Genomic DNA, 20,994 nt, shown 5'->3' with positions numbered 1-20,994 from the left:
AACTCCTTTCCTGGTCTTTTGTCACGTATATTCGTTTATTAAAACCAAACATTCCAATCCTATCTCATTAAACATCCTTCTAAACATTTTATTGTTTTATATATTTCTGGATTAATTATTTCTACATTAAATTCCAGTCCTATTTCAAAAATTCTTCCGTTATCAAAACACTTCGTTATTTCCATAAAATTGCCACCAGTTCAAATGTCTGTCACTTACCTCTCTATCCGGGACATCCGACATTGCCCGACCCATAGTATAATATGTATACACTTGTATTCGAATATATATTTTTTTATGAAATTGAGGGATTATCTTTATCTATTATATAAAGGGAAAATGTCTGCATGTTTTTGAGTGTGTTCCTATGTCCGCATGAACCAGGCATCGTTAGATAGAGCGATCTCTCGGACTGATAATTTCAAAAGATTGGGGAAAAAATCGTCAATTATTTCGTGTAGAAATGTCGTTTTGGTTAAAGAGGAGTCAGATAAAAAACCTTGCTGTCGATGCTGTTTGAAAATCGCGCATGCGCGAACGGTCAACGGGTCTTTAAAAGCTAAATTTTCCCCCTGTTAGAGGTTGCGTCCTCGTGGCCCCATCGGCAACGCGTTCGATTACTAACTTAAGTCATGCAAGTTCGCGCCCAACACCAGTCATTTCTTACTTTTTTTTTGCTTACTATTTTATCTGATGGCACTCAAGTCCCGACGTTTTACGACTGGGCAACGCACCCCCCCCCGCCCTGTTGTCACAATTTTTAAAAAATAAAAATATCACATTAAAGCGGATTTTACGACCGGGCAACATCTCCTCTCCTGCTGTCAGAATGTTATTTCTTTTTGACAATCAGGCAAGGCCGGGCGCTCCCGCTAGTTTATAATATAAAAAGATGTTTCTACTGATTTGAAACTTGTTATTGAAAAATGTTCGACAAGAACTGGGTCTAATGAAGTGTTTCATTTTATCCATCTTAAGAAAATAAGAAATATCAAACAATTTATAGCGTACCATGCTGACAATATTGTCCGATGAAAGCAACTTTGCAGATACATTTCCATTTCCGCCCGATGTGCGTACACGTACCACCATTTTGACATCCTTTCAAAAGGCACGAATCTAGGAAATAAAGAATAGATTTAATCATGTTTCAACTATATTAATACGAGTTGAAATCAGGTATTGAACAAGTGATTTGTTGGTTGGTTGTTTTTGTTTTACGGTAAATCAACCCTTTTTAGGTTATTTAATGCCGAATCCAGTGATTTTGAAGAAAAAATTTTAATAGAATATATATATATATATATATATATAAATATATATATATATATATATATATATATATATATATATATATATATATATATATATATATTAAAAGTCAGTTTCTATTTAACCCATAGTTGGAACCCTAACGGGTACTACCACTCCGGGTCAGAGTAGACCTGGAAGCAATGGCAATTAAGGGGTGGCTTTATACTCCCCAAAGCCCGCAAGCTGGGGCCTCACCATCGGATATAGTTTAAGGTCATAGCCAGGACCATTGAATAAGTGAAGCATGCATAGCCCCCGTGACTACACAGTGAACGAGGCATAAAAAAAGGACTAAGTTCAGCATTGCTCCCCCCCACCCCATTTAGCCCCCAAATTTCTCAGGGGAAATCCTGGTGAAAATGAACAAACGGTGCAGTTTTAGGCTTTAACATATGTAAATTTGAGTTCTGCACCATGCAGAAAAAAGATATGACTAAGCCCATCGTTTCACCCCCTATTTAGCCCCCAAAAGTCCCAAGGCCTAATAGACATACACAGAAATGCTGAACAAATCTGGTAAAATATTCCCCCAAAATGGACTGTTTTTATTAGCCCTCAAAGACCTAATGCGAAATATAGACAAACAAAATTATATAGAAATCAGCAACTTTTCAGAAAGTTTTATAAACATCCAAGGCATCGATTTTAGCCATTTTAACCCGAAAGGCACCCCTCGAGTGGCAACCGGAGTTTTCTCGAAAAATCCGTTCTGTTACATTTTTTTATTCATATCATGTTTAATGTTTGTGTAAAATTAAAAAAAATATTCCAAGGCGTAGTTATTGAGAAAAGTGCGGACAAACGAACGGACGAACGGACGAACGGACAAGGGTGAATTTACAGGTCCATCCTCCTTTTATCGGGGGGACCAAAAAATATATTATTTATTTTAAGGCAATTTCTCATTTAAAATTTGATTATAAAAAATTGATTACGTTAAATCTGCCCTTAGTTAAATTTGCTTTTGTTGACCTCTTCAAAACGGGTGCAAATAACTATTAAAGTAAAAGTTTATTTATGTCCTCTCCGTAGTTTTATATGGCCTTGATTGTATCACGTGGACTAAATAACTAGCCAATCGCATTGAGGTATTTTAAAATCACGTAATGCGTTTCATTACGAGACATCGCCTGATCGCACCCCCCTAAAAAAAAAACAAAAAAACAAAATATCCACCCCTAACCCGACAAACTACTCCCCTATCCCCTCTATTTGATAAAATCAAAAGTAAAAACCTTAAACTTTTTGACCATGTCAAACGATCAACTACTTGTTCGTCAAAGTTATGCTTTTAGGGTATGTAAGATTGCAAAACAAGGAAAGTAAAGCCAAGAGAAGGTGTAGAGAAAATGTTTTTGATTGGACATCTCTCAACAGTCGAGAGTCCATCAACCAACTTTCATTGGATCAGAAGAAATAGGAAAAATAAGTCACGTGGTTCGCAACCGGACCAAACAGAAGATACGACTCAGGATAATAATAATCTCTCCAAACTTGATTCGCTAATGCACATATAAACAAATTCTGACTTCGGCGTAGTATCTGTTTGACATTTCGAAGGCTGCGAATCATTTATTTGTTTTCGTCACCTTATTTATGTTTATTATTTCAGAGGGAAGATGAGTTCATTTACTGTCGCATGAGAATGCTTCCGAGACCGACAAGGCTATTTTTCCGAATCAAAAAATATAAATCTCATTAACAATGTTTATCATTGTAATTTCATCTGCCTTAACAGCAGCCAACGCGGTTTAGAGTTAATAAGCGCCCAAGTCGTTAAGACGCACGAGTTTCAATCCCAGCTTTGAGAATTTGCTTGTCTAGCCGCACTGCAGAGTTCTGATACAGCGAAACAGTCTGCTTGTGGATGACTATATATATATGTGAGTTATGCTAACACACGCACACACACACACAAACACACATAAACACACACACACACACACACACACATATATATATAATAAATTAATGACAAAAATTTATATCCCAAATTTCAAGTAGTTGACCATCTTACAATTTATTCCTGTACGTATGTTTGACATGTACAATTCTTTTTCATAGCACGAAATCATTCATTTAATTGTTATAGCAATCAATGAATTTATTCAGCCCTTAACTCCCCAGAAGCACCTATCAATTCATTAAAAGAAAAAAAAAAATGGATATGGGTATGATTAAAAATAAAAAAAATGGGAGAGAAGTTGCAATTACCTTTTATTTTATTGCGTCATTTTTTTTTTTTTTTTTGCGCGACGAAACGGGTGCTGTCAAAAATTGTGCATGTCAACAGACGTAAAGAAGTATATTGTAAGATGGTCAACATCATGAAATTTGGAATGTAAACTTTCGTTGTTTGTTTGTTATATGCTCTGTAATTACACTGAGCTTCATAAATTAAAGGATTTGTATAAATAAAGGTGAAATATAATTGATAAAATACATATTGCCACAAAAATATCTATATAGTCATTCATATGAAGTACTGTTTCGCTGCATCAAAGCACTTCAGTCCGACTATACTAGGAATTGCCTAAACCGAGGATGGAAACTCGATCGCCCAGGCGACAGTCAGCGCTTCTCACCGTTACGCTATTTGGCTGCTGCTGAGATAGAGATGCGAAATTACAATATTAAACATTGTACAAACGACCTAAGCTCCATTTGTTTATATATACATATGATGATTGCAACGTCTTGTCAGACGAGTGCCACTCCCTCAGACACTTAAAGTCTATGAGCCCCAAAATGACTTCTATCGCCACAGGACCATTTTTATAGACAAATCCCTGAAGAAGTATCTATACACAGATGATGTTACAGAGTCTTAGCTTTGTACGACAGCTAAGTCTCTCTCTCGGTTCAAAATGTTGAGATCCAGCAACAAACAAGAGCAAGATAGCCAGCAACAAGTTAAACTGCAGACCAGCTTAATGCAGGTACTGGTCTCCCGCTTTATGATTTTTTAAATCAGAGATTTGCTTCTCCTAGAAAGGTAGCCTTCACCATGGCTTACAGGAGCCCTCTCCACCCCAACACACACATACATACATAAATACATACATACATACATACATACATACATACATACATACACGGTGCTAGTTGGCAGCTGACCCCGAAAAAGGGTTCATTGGCCCTTTGGAAACTCTTGTTTTTAATCCTTCAGGGAGACTAGCCACCCTCCTCAACAAACAAGTTTGGTGGGGGAACCAGTTTAGTCGCCAGTGACCCGACCATGAGGCAGGTAGTAGTGGGTTACATGGTACCAGTAGCATATGGCATGACCTGATATACATACATGCATACATATTTAGGAATTAAATTTTATGATTTGAAAAGGTTAAATTTCAAATATAGAATTTTTATCAAATGCAAAACAAAAAAATGCAGTTTAAACTCTATTCTTTGTTTTGCATATGATAAAAATTCTATATTTGAAATTTAACTTTTTCAAATCATAAAATTTTAATACATAACTTATGATTTATTTTCTCTATCTGTTGTTGATATATGAAATAGTATTCCGACAAAATAAAGAAATAAAAAGAAAAATACATGTAATAGCTCGGTTTGTTCCTTTTATTTTCTCTCTCTCTCTCTCTCTCTCTCTCTCTCTCTCTCTCTCTCTATATATATATATATATATATATATATATATATATATATATATATATATATATATATATATATATATGAGAAGAAAAGTATTTCCTCGAAACTCTGCGGATTAAGGCATATCCACTTATTTGGTGTTTCCTTTTCAAATTAAATGTGTTTCTAACTCTTTTTCAAAGTGTTTTTTAACATGTTTTATTAACTATTTGCTCTTACTAGCAAAAGTACCCGTCGTTGACTGGGTTCAAAAACAGCTTACAAAAAATGGACTCTGATTTATTAAAGTATGATAGGTTATGAAAAGGAAGGGTTGTAAAGAGATAGCTTCGAATTTGGAGGTATCAAAACCAAAGCAAAATATGATGAAAGTAAAAATAAAATAGATAAACGCCATAATTTGTTATACCATACCTGTTCACACTGAAACACTTATCTGTGGATCTATATTTAAAAACCTTGTTAAACTTTGAAATATTTCCATTCTATGGAGGTCAGGCACGAACGAACACCCCATAATTTTATTATACCATATTTCTTCAAACTGAAACATAATTATCAAACTATATTTATGTAGAGATAGATATGAAAAGTCTTTATCAAAGTTTGTGCCTATTTCCATTCTACGGAGGCCAGGCGCGAACGTAGACCCCACAATTTAATCACACCATCCCTATTTAAGTTAAAATACTTATCAAAATATTATTATGTACATCTATATCAAAAACACTTGTAAACGTTTTTTTTTTCATTTTTAAATTTTTTTATTTCCATACTTTGTGAACCAGGCGCGAACGTAGACCCCACAATTTTAATGAACCACCGTTCTGCCAGATCAAACATACCCATTCCTGTGTCTCGATACATCTTCTATCATTATATGTAATCAGTTTTCTATAATAGTCAACCATATACGAGCCTATTCGTGACCACACACACACACAGACACACACACTCACATACACACACATTCAGCTTTATATTATAGATATATATGAAACAAAGTATTTTAATCATTTTAAAATACAAAGTAGGTTGTTATACAGAGAAGTAGTTGAATCAAATTCCTGAACAGTTTTGTATCGCTTTTATGTCTTCTTGTAAAAATGAATAAATAAAATACTTATACCACTTTTAATCAACATATATATGATTTTTAGAAAATACCTAACATTTTAGCCTTAAGCTGAAGGAGTCTTAAAAATTTGCTGGAATTCAAGGAGTCTTGCTTAATTATGGAAATGGAATAGAAACGGCACTAACTCTATATGGATTTTACCGGCTCCCTTCCAAGGAAGAAGTCCCATGGGAGTATGAAATTCACAAACGGTCCCCAGTCACATGTATATCCACGATAGATGACGACGTTAGGTTTTTGACAACACCTGGAATTCCCGAATTGGTCACCCATCCAGTACTGACCAGTGTCAAACTTGCTTAACTTTGGTGATTTAACGAGAACCGGTGTGTCAACGTGATTATTAGTTACTAATAAGTATGGATAAAATTTTATACAAATCTGATGTATTTAAAATTGCAAATAAAAATAAAATATATGCGCCGTAAATCTCTTTAAACAAACGGAAATTGAGGGAATATTTAGATTCAACTGTTGTTTAAACATTTTGTTGAATTTTCACAGAAAACCGTCGGGAATTTTCACGAAGACTCCGCACAAAACTAAATTAAAGTAAATATATCCTGCATTGGGCTCTTTATGTATTACAGCTGTGTTCCAAAAGTCATAGGTCCTGGATATGACCTTAAACTATATCCGATGGTGAGGCCCCAGCTTGTGGGCTTTGGGGAGTGTAAAGCCACCCCTTAATTGCCATTGCTCCCAGGTCCACTCTGATCCGGAGTGGTAGTACCTGTTAGGGTCCCAACTATGGGTTAAATAGAAACCGACTTAAAAAACAAAAAACAAAAAAAACAAAAACAAATATGTTTCATTAAAAATTTTTTTTCTTTAAAATCACTGGATTCGACATTAAATAACCTGAAAAAAGGTTGATATGCCGTAAAACAAAAACAACCAACCAACCAACCAAAAATCATAATGATCTGTTAATTAGTTTAGGCGTGAATAATACACATGCAAATATGGTAAGTTCTTTCAGTCTTGACAGACTATGGATACTTATGGGTTAAAAAGAAACCGACTTGAAAAAAAAACAAAAAAAAACAAGCAAATATATTCTATTAAAATTTTTTTTTTCTTCAAAATTGCTGGATTCGGTACTAAATAACCTGAAAAAGGTTGATATGCCACAAAATAAAAACAACCAACCAAAAGTCATAATGATCTGTTAATTAGTTTAGGCGTGAATGCTACACATGCAAATATGGTAAGTTCCTTCAGTCTTGACAGACTATGGATACTTACTTAAAGGGTGCCTGCGCGTGAAATCTTTGTGGCAAGAGTTGCGCAATCACCAACCACACCTCTCCTGAGTTGACATCGTTAAATACCAGTGGCAAGTAGATGGAAACAATGCCGAGATAAGCGGAAAGCACATACAGCGCCTAGAATTCCCAAATAGTCACCCATCTGGTTCTATTCAGGTTCAATGTTGCTTAACTTCGGTGATCTGACAAGAACCTGCGTGTCAACGTGAATATGCCGCATTTACAAATATGTAAGCATATAAACCTACATAACAGTATAAATAATGCCGCGATCACAGTGTAGTATCTGTTCTGATGCTACATAGTGTAGTATCTGTTCTGATGCTACACCTCACCTTTTCTGTCCTGGGTCAGAAGAGGAGAAATCCTTCATGACTGAGATAATTTTTATTTTTGTTCCCATCCAGAGTGCCCCTTTGTGGGGAGCTGGATTTTCCCCACATTAAAAAGCCTCGCTTGTCCTCGTGAGGAGGTAAGCAAATAGGAACAGGATAGATAATGAGAATGTTTTTGTTGCAAATAAAAAATACCTTTATGAATACATTTTCCGCTGATCAAATGGAATCCTCTCTTGCAGACGCAGACACGTTTCTCGTTGACAATCGTGCATCTGCCGTTCGGTTGGCAGGGGTTTAACCTTTCTGTGATCAGCTGACCTCCCAGTTTGCAAATAGTTTTCGTTTTACATTTCTCGTCTATGAACTCTTCGTTAACCTGTTAGAAAATAACAAAACAAGACGAATTATATATCATTTTTTATTAGAATCCTTGGAGACGAGTAATTTGGGCATTTATTTACTAGCATTTCAGCCCGGCGTTGCCCGGGTGTTTGGAAGTGCATGTTGAGCAAAAAAAAAAAAAAATAAAAAAAATAAAATAAAATAAATAAATAAATAAAGCGGTCAATTTTTTTAAAATTTGACCCCTATTATAACATTTATTGTTTTGGGCTCAAATCAAGTTATAAAGTTAGATTCAGTAATTGTCTGTACTTTTGAGATGAGGTGTTTTCATTGATTGAGATTGTCGGACTGATTTCCACATCTTGGTTGTTATAGTCACAACGTTTCGGCTGTTTTGCCCTCCGGCCTTCATCAGGTGTTTTGTATTGAACTGGGGAACCGTTTGTTAGGAGTCTCGAACCCAACCCTTTATTATTATTACGGGGGTACCGTGTTCGGACTCCAGCTAGGCTCTGGGACATAGTTGCTGATTCTCTGTTTTGAATGTTACTTTTCACTGCCTTCGTTCAGGATTGAACTCAGCACCTTTGGGTAACTGTAAACTTTGATACAACGACTCAACGGGGCTAAATTACACACATACGTATACCAGAACAATTGCTCTTTATACAGGGTGTTCCAAAAGTTTTAGGCCCATTTCAAGTCCTTATATTTGTTTAATTATGAATGGTAGTAAGATGAAAGTGGTGCCATTTTAAAGCTAAATGCATTAATTTTTTTGTGAGACTTGATTTTTAAAATTCTTTTTCTGATCCAGTAATAGCGTTCACTCAACCAGAAAAGGCGTTTTGTGTGCTTGAATTTGCAAAAACTGGATCATAAACACTTGTTCAACATGCATTTCACAAAAAAATATCTCACACCTTGTGATTTATTTTTGTGGGTATTTGTGAAAGGACTAGTCTATGTGCCTCCCATTCCAAGAGACGTGGATGAGCTGAAGGCCCGAATAACAGAAGTTGTTTCAACCATTGACAATGCAATGTTGGGACGTGCTTGGCAAGATTTGGACTCTCGGCTTGACGTGTGTCGTGTGACCAATGAAACATACATTGGACATGTTTGAATATTAATAAGAAAAATTTGAGATTATAAGCTTTCTGTATATACCAGATGCGTTTTTATATTCTTAATAGTTCTCAAGATATTCAATGTTAACACTTTTGGAACATCCTGTATGATACTGGTCTAGTGATTTTGAGATTATATTGTCTTTTATTGTTTTGAGAAAACATGTTTTTAAGTGATGAGTGAAAAAGAATAAAACCCAGGAAGCCCCCAGAGCACTAATGTAAGCACTAATTAAAATTAAGGAGGCCTTACTAAAAGCACTGCAAAAACCAAGTTCCTACTCTCTCCTCCTTGTAATGAAAATATTTTTTAAGTAAGGCTTGAAAAAAAAAACAACAAATCGTTAGAATCCACAGGAGCACTACTAAAAGCAGTAAATATGGTTATAAATACGATTATAGCTATATATTGTATATTTATATTTAAATTATTTTTTTAAAACTCAACAGGGCTAAATTACATTTCTTTGTAAGGAAAACACGTTAAAATAATTTAAAACAAAAAATATTGTTGAACTTGTGTAGACTTTGAATAGCAGCAGTGGCTTTTAATATTAGACTCAAGACAGAATTGACATGAAATCGATAAGCAGACGAATTTTGTTAAACCGGAGAGTCAAAAAGCAGATGGATGGTTTAAACGCCCAAGCAAGCTGATCTTAGTTTTATAATGATATAGATAATATTGCATGATAACATTATGAAGCAATGTAATAAAAACTATAAAGTTAGACAAAGAATTGTTGGGGTCGAAACATCTATCCTACTGTTAATAGCCATCACGCTAACCACATCTTTATGAGGCGAAGCAATCGAAAAGTGTTGTAAATTTTGGCTTTCGGGCTGGGATCAAAGTGTAGTATCTGTTCTGCAGATGCTGCACTTAAGATAATTTGTACCAGTTAATGGAGGGGAAACCCTCTATACTGGGAGAATTATTGTTTTTGGTAACCAGAGTGCTCCCTTTTTGCCTACTTTTAGGGGAGCTGGTTTTTACTCCACATTAAAAACGGCCTTGTGCCTAATTTGCTTTGGTGGGGAAGCAAATAAATGCTTTTATGTGTCAGGACATGCCATGCCAATCGACGCGTGATAAGTTGTAATTTAGTTGAATTTTGAACGCTTAGCACTTATTATACATGCTAAAGATCCATAAAAATAGATCCACAAAAGGTGCAATCATTTGAGCCGGAGGAGAAAAATTGCAAAAATTGATACATACATACATACATACATACATACAGACAGACAGACAGACATAGTGAGTTTTATAAATGAGATTTATATTACTTTTTAGTCGACATGATTTATATAGGTTTGTCAATTTACTAGCATGTCGCCCGGCGTTGGCCGGTCGAGAAATACGCATAAATATATTTTAATTCATCCAGAACTTTAGACATGTGCATGCGAGTATTATGTTTTTCTAAACAGTTCACGTCCTGTAAGTAAAAAAAAAACAAAAAAAAAACAACTCGAACTGAGACCGAAACTATTACCTAAAGACAGTGAGTCAAGTACGATAACCATTAGGCTAGCTTGACACGTTCTTTAGTAAGTGTTTTAAAACCTACTTATTCTTAACACAAGGAATCTATCATGTGAACGGTTCACGCATGCGCATTCGTGAAATAGTTCACAAACAAATAAAAATCCGATGACACCCACGTACCAATTTTTTCAATTTTAATCTCTTTAACAGACATTTTTCCGGATAAAAACTAAATAAAAAGTTTTCTACATGTCTGAATAGCCTATATACCAAATTTCCAGTTTGTAGATAAAAATTCGTTGAGTATATAGATTGAGAGCTCTCACACACACAGATTCTCACATTTATAGATAGACTAGCCTGGTTGCCCGGGTGTTTGGAGGTGAGTGTTGAGAAAATAAAATAAAATAAAATAAATAAATAAAAAAAAAATAAAAATAAATAAAAATAATAAAAAAGTTGTAGGAAGGCAGGCTCGAACCCGTACTGCGAAGGAGGAAAAGAACGTGAAAAACAAAACAAAACAAAAACCGTTGCTAGGCTAGTCAATCGACAAGAGGGGGATGACTTTCGAAAATATTGGCGAAAAAAGCGACCCCTCCCTGTAGAAAAGTGCCCAGTTAATTAATGATTCTAGCCAATTTTTCGATACTTGTTGTTCGAAGGGTCGATCTTCCAAACCAGACCGATTTCGTGAAGATCTCGTGAAAATCTGTACGCATACATACATACATACATACATACATACATAGATAGTGATGATGGCAACGTCTTGTCAGACGAGTGCCACTCCCTCAGACATATAAAATCCATGAGCCCAAATGCCTGAGGGAGCATCTATACAAATATGATGTTACAGAGTATTAGCTTTGTACGACAGCTAAGTCTCTCTCTCGGTTCAAAATGTTGAGATCCAGCAACAAGCAAGAGCAAGATAGCCAGCAACAAATTAAACTGCAGACCAGCTTAATGCGGGTACTGGTCTCCCGCTTTATGGTTTTTTAAATCAGAGATTTGCTTCTCCTGGAAAGGTTGCCTTCACCACGGCTTACGGGAGCCCTCTCCACCCCAATACACATATACACACACACAAATATACACGCTGCTAGTTGGCCGTTGACCCAGAAAAAGAGTTCATACATACATACATACATACATACATACATACATAATACATACATACATACATGCATACATACATACATACATACATACATACATACATACGTACGTACATACATTTAAACAAACAGGTGGAATTTATTTTATAGATAATATAGATACTGATGCGTACATAAATAATAAAAATCATGATTAAATACCCAAAACAAATGAATTGTGACTCACTTTCATGTAGTATCCGTTATGCATGCATCCACATTCGGATTTCCTAACACATTCTTTACCGCTCAGTAAATAACCAGCTTTGCATACACAACCTTCTGAGAATCCCTCGCATGTCGGATTTCGGTCAGCGCAAGACGGCTGGCAAATTGGAACTTTAAAACGATACATCTGTCTTTTAGGGCAGACCTTTGCTGTAAAGAGACAAGAACTGTATTAATTTCTCGATAAACAAGGGTTTACAATAATATTAAACGTTTCCAAAGTTTTCTAAAATAATATCTATATATTAATACCGTAGAAACTTAAATGTACATACGTACGTACGTACGTGTTTCATGGTTTCTAGATTATAAATTATTCAATCGGGAGATCCTATTTATTAAATTAGTATATAGAGACGCTAATTTAATGTTCGTAATATGTTATCACTAGGGCTATGACAACAGCATATTCTTTTCATTGTTTTGACTCTCGAGTATATATCCGACACAGACACAATAAATCAATCGAGAACCACACCACTCTACATAAAAACATATAAGATATAAATGGATATATAACTGAGAATCAAAACAAGGAAAAGAATATGCTGTTGTCATAGTCTTAGTTTATCACCTTCTATTCTCCTTTTAAATAAATAGCATCTCCCGATCACCGAAGACGCAATGTAAAAAAAAAAAAAAAAAAAAAAAAAAATTAATAAAAATAATGATGTTGCTTTTGGGCCGAACGTCAAACTAAAATATACTTTTGGGTCTTCTGGTTATTATTCAAGGATAGTATCTGTTCTTCCTAAATATGGAATAATAATATCGTGGGGTTTCTGTTCGCGCCGAGTGTCTATACGATGGAAATATGTCACAGACTCCTATAAGGATATTGGAGATATACCGTAATAACCAGAGATATTCTGACACTACACTAGGTGTATCAGAAATTTCGTGAAAAATAGTGAATAATTCCACCCCTTCTTTCCAAGCTTATAACTCCTCGAAAAATGTAATTCAAGCCCTAATTTTTTTTTCAATTAAAAGGAGCAAGGACCAAGGTTTCACAAAACAAAAACAAAAAAAAACAAAAAACAAAAAAACAACGTGTTTTTTTTACAGGTAAATTTCTAAAAAACACTACTTTTTGTTTTAAATTTGAATATATTTATTGATCTTTTCTCTTCAATTTGTGATATATAACACTTTGGTGAGTAAATTAATTATTTACTTTTTAATAGATATTTCAAAATGGGAGGCGTGAATTATTCGACCCCCTGTCTTTCCAAGCTTATAACTCCTCGAAAAATGTAATTCAAGCCCTAATTTCTTTTTTCAATTAAAGGAGCAAGGACCAAGGTTTCATTAAAAAAAAAAGAAAAAAAAAAAAAGAAAAAGTGGTTTAAAAAAAAAAGGTTTTAAACTTCGAACTTTACAGGTAAATTTCTAAAAGAAAAAAAACACTACTTTTTTTTGTTTTAAATTTGAATATATTATTTATTGACCTTTTCTCTTCAATTTGTGATATATAACTTTGGTGAGTAAATTAATTTACTTTTTAATAGACACTTGAAAAGGGGGGCGTGAATTTAAAAAGAAACGTTTGTCTAAAATATTATATTCGCTATATTGGAAAGAACATAAAATTTCACATTGACCCTGAAAATATCGTAAAAATAGAATCAATAGAAAAATTTTGATAGATTTTTAAAGTTTAAAAATTGAAAAATATTGAGTTCGTAAAACTCATTACAGTTTTAAAAAAAAATTAAAAAAATATTTCTATTACTTTATTTTTCAAGTTTATTTTGGAAGTATAATCCATAAAGAAAATAAACAACCTACTTTTAAAAGAGAAATTACGATTTTTTTTATATTTTATTCGCAGCTTCGTGTTAGGGGTGTCAAAAATTCCTACAAAAATTCTGATACACCTAACACTACACCAACCAGATTATTAGATAAATACATTTATAGTTTAAAAAAGGGCTACAATAATATCGCGAGGTTTCCTTTCATGCTGAACTTCCACAGAATGCCCAACAGCAATATATTATATATGAAAAATGCTGATTGCAGCTGTGGAATTTCCGCAGGCCCCGCTAGTATATTAATAGTAATCTTATTCCAACGTTAGCATGGCCGTTATTACTCCATATTTGTTAATCATGGCGCAATTAATGTTTTGTGATGCAACAGTAAGTAAATACCGCTAAAGTTTTAGTTTTATGAAGTATGTCATAGTTCGCTTAAAACATTGTTCATCGGATAAGAGGCGTGTTTGAAGGCTTGTCAATGTAGGAATCATTAAAAAAACAAAAACAAAAAAAATGTGAACAACCGGTTCCCAAGACTTAAAACAAAATTGCATTGTAAGATACAAGCAGATGAATTACCTCCCTTGGACGAGGATACAGAATTATTTCCCTTAGATTAGAAAACTTGGACAAATTACTTCCCTTAGATTAGAAAATTTGTTAAAAAGAAGATAGCAGAATTATCTCTCCTGAACAACTAACGTATTTAATTGATTGGAATTATTATTGAAACGAGTTATTTGTTAATAGAAATTATTTTATCCATTTATTCATTGCGGACTATTATTCTCATCTTTTAGTTGTTGTTTCACGACGTTTCGGCCATTTATTCCTCTGACCTTATTCAGGTGGTTAACCGCGACGGGATAGAAACGCCGAATCTCCTAACTGTATCCTCAGCAATTACTGCCTTCCATAGTTGTTGTCGTCTCACCACGTTTTGGACAACTAAGCCTCTGACCGGCTTTGGGTAGGATTGAAACCGCTATCTTTAGACAATGCTTACCTGGAATCGTAGATATTCAACATCTCTATCCACTGCGCCAGAGGCTTAGTTGGACAAAATGTGGTCAGACGACAACAACTATGGAAGGCAGTAATTGTTGAGGATGCAGTTAGGAGATTTGGCGTTTCTATCCCACGGCGGTTAACCACCTGAAGAAGGCCAGAGGAATAGTTGGCCGAAACGTCGTGGAACAACAACTATAAAGACGAGTATAATAGTCTGCAATAAATACATGGCTAAAAAATACACCTCACGTAATTTAAAACTTAAAATAACCTTCAAATACAAAATTAAATTCAACGACCAATTTTAAATTAAACCAGTAGTGACAGCATAAAGAGTGGACTTATATCTTCTGCTTCTTGAAAATGGATGTTGCATCCGAAAATATGTGAGCAATTTACCATATACATTGATTGAGATTGTCGGACTGACTTCCTCATCTTGATTGTTATCGTCACGTCTATCAGAGAGAGAAAACCTTGAATAACAACATAGGTTTAACATTAAAAAAAACCAACAAAGAATTGTCCTAGTGACATATGGCCGAGTGGTCCTAGACGTTGTATCAAAGTTTAAAGTTACCCAAAGGTGCTAAGTTCAATCCTGAACGAAGGCAGTAAAAAGTAACATTCAAAACAGAGAATCAGCAACTATGTCCCAGAGCCTAGCTGGAGTTCGAACACGGTACCCCCTGTAATGATAATAAAGGGTTGGGTTCGAGACTCCTAAGTTCGATACAAAACACCTGATGAAGGGAAAAACGGCCGAAACGTTGTGACAATACCACCCAAGATGTGGAAGTCAGTCCTACAATCTCAATCAATGAAAACACCTCATCTCAAAAATATAGACAATTACTATTACCATATACAGTCAGGTATAATAAATGAATATTTATATTTATTCATCTATTTACAACGACTGAATAATCCCTGCATTAACAAGCTTACAAACACACCTTTTATGCTTTATTTTTGTTTTAGTCTTTATCGATATAGAGCATAATCACGTTGACACACTGGTTCTTGTTAGATCACCAAAATTAAGCAACGGTAACCTTGTTCAGTACTAAATGAGTGACCATTTGGGAATCCCAGATGCTGTATGTGCGTTCCGCGTATCACGCCACTGTGTCCAGTTGCCTAGCACTTCTCTTTGCTACTACACTCAAGCAGTACCAATTCAGGAGAGGTTTGGTTACAGATTGCGCAACCCTTACCTCGCAGTTACTTTTTCAGGAGTTATCTATTCTCTTTCGAGTCTGAACTTTTAAAAATCATCGGTATCAAATTTTATCGAAGGTCACAAAAAGGTGAAGGTCACTTATTTGTCGATAATTTTGGTTATGTTCATTGTAGAGTTCATCAGAGCACATTCCATGAAATTACTTGTAAAACGGGGAGAGGGATGCAACATCGCGGCGATGGGACCATGGTTGGAGCTTGACTGATAGTCCGAGACCTATTAGGTTTGAGACTTTTTTTGAACCCTGTGGGGCTAAAATTAGAAACATTTAGTAGCTAAAAAGGCTGACTTTACTAACCTGCTGAATTTTAAATGTAATGTGAAACAATATTGTGTTACTCAACATTCTCAGTTCTTTGTTAGATATAATTCCAAATAATAGACTCTTGCGTCCATAAAGCTTTGTTTGGGGTGTAAAAAAGTAAAAAAAAAAAACAAAAACAAAACAAGTTAAGCATGCATGGTTCCCCATGAGTGCACAGTGAACAATGCATAAAAAATTGACTAAGTACAGCATTTGCCCCCCGCCCCCCCCCATTTAGCCTCAAAAGTCCCCAAATCCTGATGAAAATAAACAAACGGTGCAGTTTTAGACCTTACCATATGCAAATTTTAGTTATGCACCGTACGAAAAAAAAAAGAAAAAAAAAAGAAAAAAAAAGAAATGACTAAGTCCATCATTGCCACCCCCCACCTCCAATTAGCCCCCAAAGTCCCCAAAGCATTAGCATATTTTAATTTGAATTCAACACCATACAAAACTGCTAAATAGACGTACACAGAAAATTTTGGACAAATATTGTAAAATAATCTTCAAAATGGAGTGTTTTTATTAACCCTGAAAGATCCCCTGGGGCACATTCAAAAGTTACGGTGAAGTATAGACAAACAAAATTATATAGGAATCAGTTAGTTACAACTTTTCAGAAAGTTTTATAAAAATCCAAGGCATCAATTTTTTTTTAATAAGCACAAAAAGTGTCAATGTTAGCCATTTCAATCTGAAAGGCACCTCTAGGGAGCCAACCAGAGTTTTCCTGGAAAATACGCTCTGTTACTTTTTTTACTCATATCATGTTTAATGTTTGTGCAGAATATCAAAAAATTCCAAGGCATAGTTATTGAGAAAAGTGCGGACAGACAAACGGACGAACGGACAAGGGTGAATTTACAGGTCTATGCTCCTTTTGTTGGCGGACCAAAAAACAGTAAAAATAAAAGAATACACTCAATATTGAAAAATACAGCGAAACTAATTGAACGCAAAAGGATTTCTTACTGCATTTGGCAACATCCCTCCAGTCGATACTGAATCCAGCCCGAGAACATTCCGCAGCAAATCCTTCGATGGCAGAACACAGAACTGTTTCGAATAGTTTGATATTTTCCCGATAAACACAAGCATCAATACGGCACGATTTCACATAATCTTCTACCCTTCGTATTCCAAGTGTTCTGATGCATTCATGGAAAATTGTATGCTGGATCACATCGCATCGCATCGTGTGGTGAGGTTTGCAGTCAACCTTCACATCAGGTACATCACATCTGTTGTTGGGGAAAAATATATTTTAAAATAATGTTGATCCGCAAAAAAAAAAAAATAAATAAATAATAAAAAAAAAATAATTCGCAGTGTTGTACAGTAGAACCCCGGGGATACGGTGACCGTAGGATATCTTATCTTTTTTCAGGTTATGAATGTTTTTCCGGCTCATCGTTACGGTATTTTCCCCGCCTTACGATGTTATTTATAATGTTATTTGATTATATACATGTGTATTATATACTGTGCTGTATTTTGTTGCTAATTTTTAATGCCGTATCCCGGGGTTCTACAATATTGTTAAATCTGGGGCAACGCTGGAAGGTCTACTAGTTGCTCATTATTATTAGGTCTCGTCTAAATGGAATGTCAGGTAAAACAGGTATTTTAGAATGAAATATTTATTTACAACTAGCAGGCATACCCAGCGTTGCCTGGGTCCACATGAAGTCCCGCATGGACACACCGGCTATACTAAGGATATTGAGCACCTTTTCATTACTATATGACAACTCTATCGTGGGCAACATCGAAAACCTAACAACAATTTCAAAAATAACAGATACTGTAATTCTACTTAAAAATAGATTAAAAAAACCCGAAAATGTAATCGCCCCCCCCCAAAAAAAAAGAAGAATTTGATAACCTTTCACCAGATATAAAGAAGCTATTCTCAGGATATTGAGTATTTTTTGTACTTTATACCAGTTTAAGCGAATTTCTTCAATACTGCCTCAGTCTAGAAAGATTTCTGTATGAATCTTTTGTTTTTCAACTTGCGCATGCCCTCCCCCCTCAAAAGCCAAAGTAATCGAAAGAAAAACATTCACCAATCGTACTTTATATATATATATATATATACTAGCAGTTCAGCCCGGCTTTGCTTGGGCCCTATGTACTGTTCATTACTTAATGCGCATGTGTCTATATATCTCTTCTTCTCTTCTCTATCTATCTTCTATTTCTTCTCTTCTCTTCTCTATCTATCTTCTTCTATTCTATCTTCTTCTATTCTATCTTCTATCTATTCTTCTATATAAATAAAATGAACTCATTTTTTCTCGTCTGATTTTGACAATAGGATTAAAAATCAAGATATTTCATGCAAATATAATATGCACAAACGGCAGAACAATATCTGAGGTGTGTTTTACGCTTATTATTTCTCAAATTCCTCGATAATCTTAGATTTCTATACTTTTTCTGCTGAGAAGTCACGGCCAAAATCGGTTAAGATCAATGGAAGTGGTAAAATATTTTCTCTCTAATAAATTCCTCCTCCCCCTGCCACCACTTAACACCGTTTGGGGATCGTTCACAAGGCACAGTTGAGAAGAGAACACCGGTTTGGCTTCGTAGTTCTTTCATGTGAAGTTATTTAAAATCACGAAACTAAGCTGCAGTGCTCTGTGGCGTAGTGGTTAGCGTGCTGGACAATTCACATTATATTTTCACGTTCGCGCCGACTTACCGTAGTCGTTTTTTTTTTCCTAAACAACTGGAATGGACTTTTCTTGGTGGCCGAACTGTTAACGTTGCAGATGTTTTTTTTTGTTTTTTTTCACACTTTATTTTCCTACTTTTACGCATGACTCCGGGTTTGATCCTTCCTACTTACCTACCATAACATTTTTTAAAACTCCCCCCCCGTCCCGGAAACAAACACTCGGGTAACGCCGGGTACCCCCGCTAGTATATATATATAGTAACATTTTAGCTCATGTCCAGGTAACCTACATTTTCAAGTGTTTGGACCTAAAATTGGCGAAAGAGTTTGGTAGATCCTGCAAAGGTCAACCCATACAACTTTGTCCTCTTGGCAGTCATTACCTACTTTAATGGAAAAATTAAAGTTTATTTCTAAAGTAATAAGTCAGTACTTTAATGAAAAAATCAAAGTCTATATGTAAGGCAACAACTCATAACTTAATTAAATGAAAAAAAAGTTTATTTCTGAAAAATAATTGTTTTATACTTTAATAGAAAAAAGTTTATTTTTGAAGTATTAATTGTTTTATACTTAAATGAAACAAATAAAGTTTATTTCAGAAGTAATAATTATTTTATACTTTGATTAAAAAATAAAGTTTCTTTCAAAAGTAATAATTGTTTTATACTTTAATGAAAAAAATAAAGTTTATTTCTGAAGTAATAATTGTTCTATACTTTAATGATAAAAATAAAGTTTATTTCTGAAGTAATAATTGTTTTATACTTTATAATGAAAAAAAAGTTCATTTTAGAAGTAATAATTGTTCTATACTTTAATTAAGAAAACAAATGTATTTCTGAAGTTATAATTTTTTAATACTTTAATAAAAAAAATAAATGTATTTCTGAAGTAATAATTGTTTTTACTTTAATTAAAAAATAAAGTTTATTTAAGAAGTAATAATTGTTTCATACTTCAATTAAAAAATAATGTTCATATCTGAAGTAATAATTGTTTTATACTTTTATCAAAAAAATAAAGTTTATTTTAGAAGTAATAATTGTTTAATGCATTATGAAAAAAATTATTTCAGAAGTAATAATTGTTTTATGCATTAATTAAAAATCGATTATTTCAGAAGAAATACTTGTAATATATTTTGAGTTTAAAACGAGTATATGTCAGAAGTAATAATTGGTTTATACTTTTATTAAAAAATAATGTTTATTTCCGAAGTAATAATTGTTTTATACTTTAATTAATAAAGTGTATTTCAGAAGTAATATTGTTTTTATACTTTAATCAAAAAAAAGTTTAATTCAGAAGTAATAGTCGTTTTATACTTTAATTAAAAAGTTTATTTCAGGAGTAATAATTGGTTTATACTTTAATGAAAGAAATAAAGTTTATTTTTGAAGTAATAGTTTTTTTATTTAATGAAAAAAAAAAGATAAAGTGTATTTCTGAAGTAATAATTGTTTAATACCTTAATTAAAAAATAAAGTTTATTTTAGAAGTAACAATTCTTTTATGCTTTAATGAAAAAAATAAAGTTCATTTCTGAAGAAATAATTGTGTTATACTTCAATTAAAAAAATAAAGTTTATTTAAGAAGTAATAATTCTTTTATACCTTAATTAATAGAAAAGTTTATTTCAGACGTAATAATGTTTAATGCCTTAATTAAAAAAAGAAAGTTTATTTCTGAAGTAATAATTATTTTATTCTTTAATTAAAAATAAAATTTATTTCTGAAGAAATAATTGATTTATACTTTAATGAAAAAAAGTTTATTTTTGAAGTAATAATCGTTTTATACTTTATTTAAAAAAGTTTATTTCTGAAGTAATATTTGTTTTATACTTTAATTAAAAAAATAAAGTTTATTTCTGATGTGATAATTGTTTTATACTTCAATAAAAAAATAATGTTTTTTACTTAAGTAATAAGTTCTTTATACTTTAATAA

The 20,994-nt window shown here is 33.7% G+C and overlaps 1 protein-coding gene across 1 annotated transcript in view; it reads right to left on the bottom strand.

The window, feature by feature from the left end:
* Nucleotides 1-20,994, bottom strand: part of LOC145240376 (IgGFc-binding protein-like) — a 101,927-nt gene that overhangs the window by 14,229 nt on the left and 66,704 nt on the right. The window contains exons 16-19 of the mRNA XM_080103957.1: nucleotides 17,328-17,596; nucleotides 11,991-12,181; nucleotides 7,869-8,052; nucleotides 1,012-1,119 (exon numbers count right to left, since the gene is read on the bottom strand). Coding sequence (XP_079960083.1) covers nucleotides 1,012-1,119; nucleotides 7,869-8,052; nucleotides 11,991-12,181; nucleotides 17,328-17,596 — 752 coding nt within the window. The remainder of the gene's footprint in view (nucleotides 1-1,011; nucleotides 1,120-7,868; nucleotides 8,053-11,990; nucleotides 12,182-17,327; nucleotides 17,597-20,994) is intronic.

The sequence above is a fragment of the Euprymna scolopes genome, chromosome 19 (assembly GCF_053919585.1).
Source record: "Euprymna scolopes isolate OS-2025 chromosome 19, ASM5391958v1, whole genome shotgun sequence".
NCBI classification, from domain to species: Eukaryota; Metazoa; Mollusca; class Cephalopoda; order Sepiida; family Sepiolidae; genus Euprymna; species Euprymna scolopes.
The sequence above is the reverse complement of the archived record's forward strand: the minus strand, read 5'-3'. Positions and strand labels throughout refer to the sequence as shown.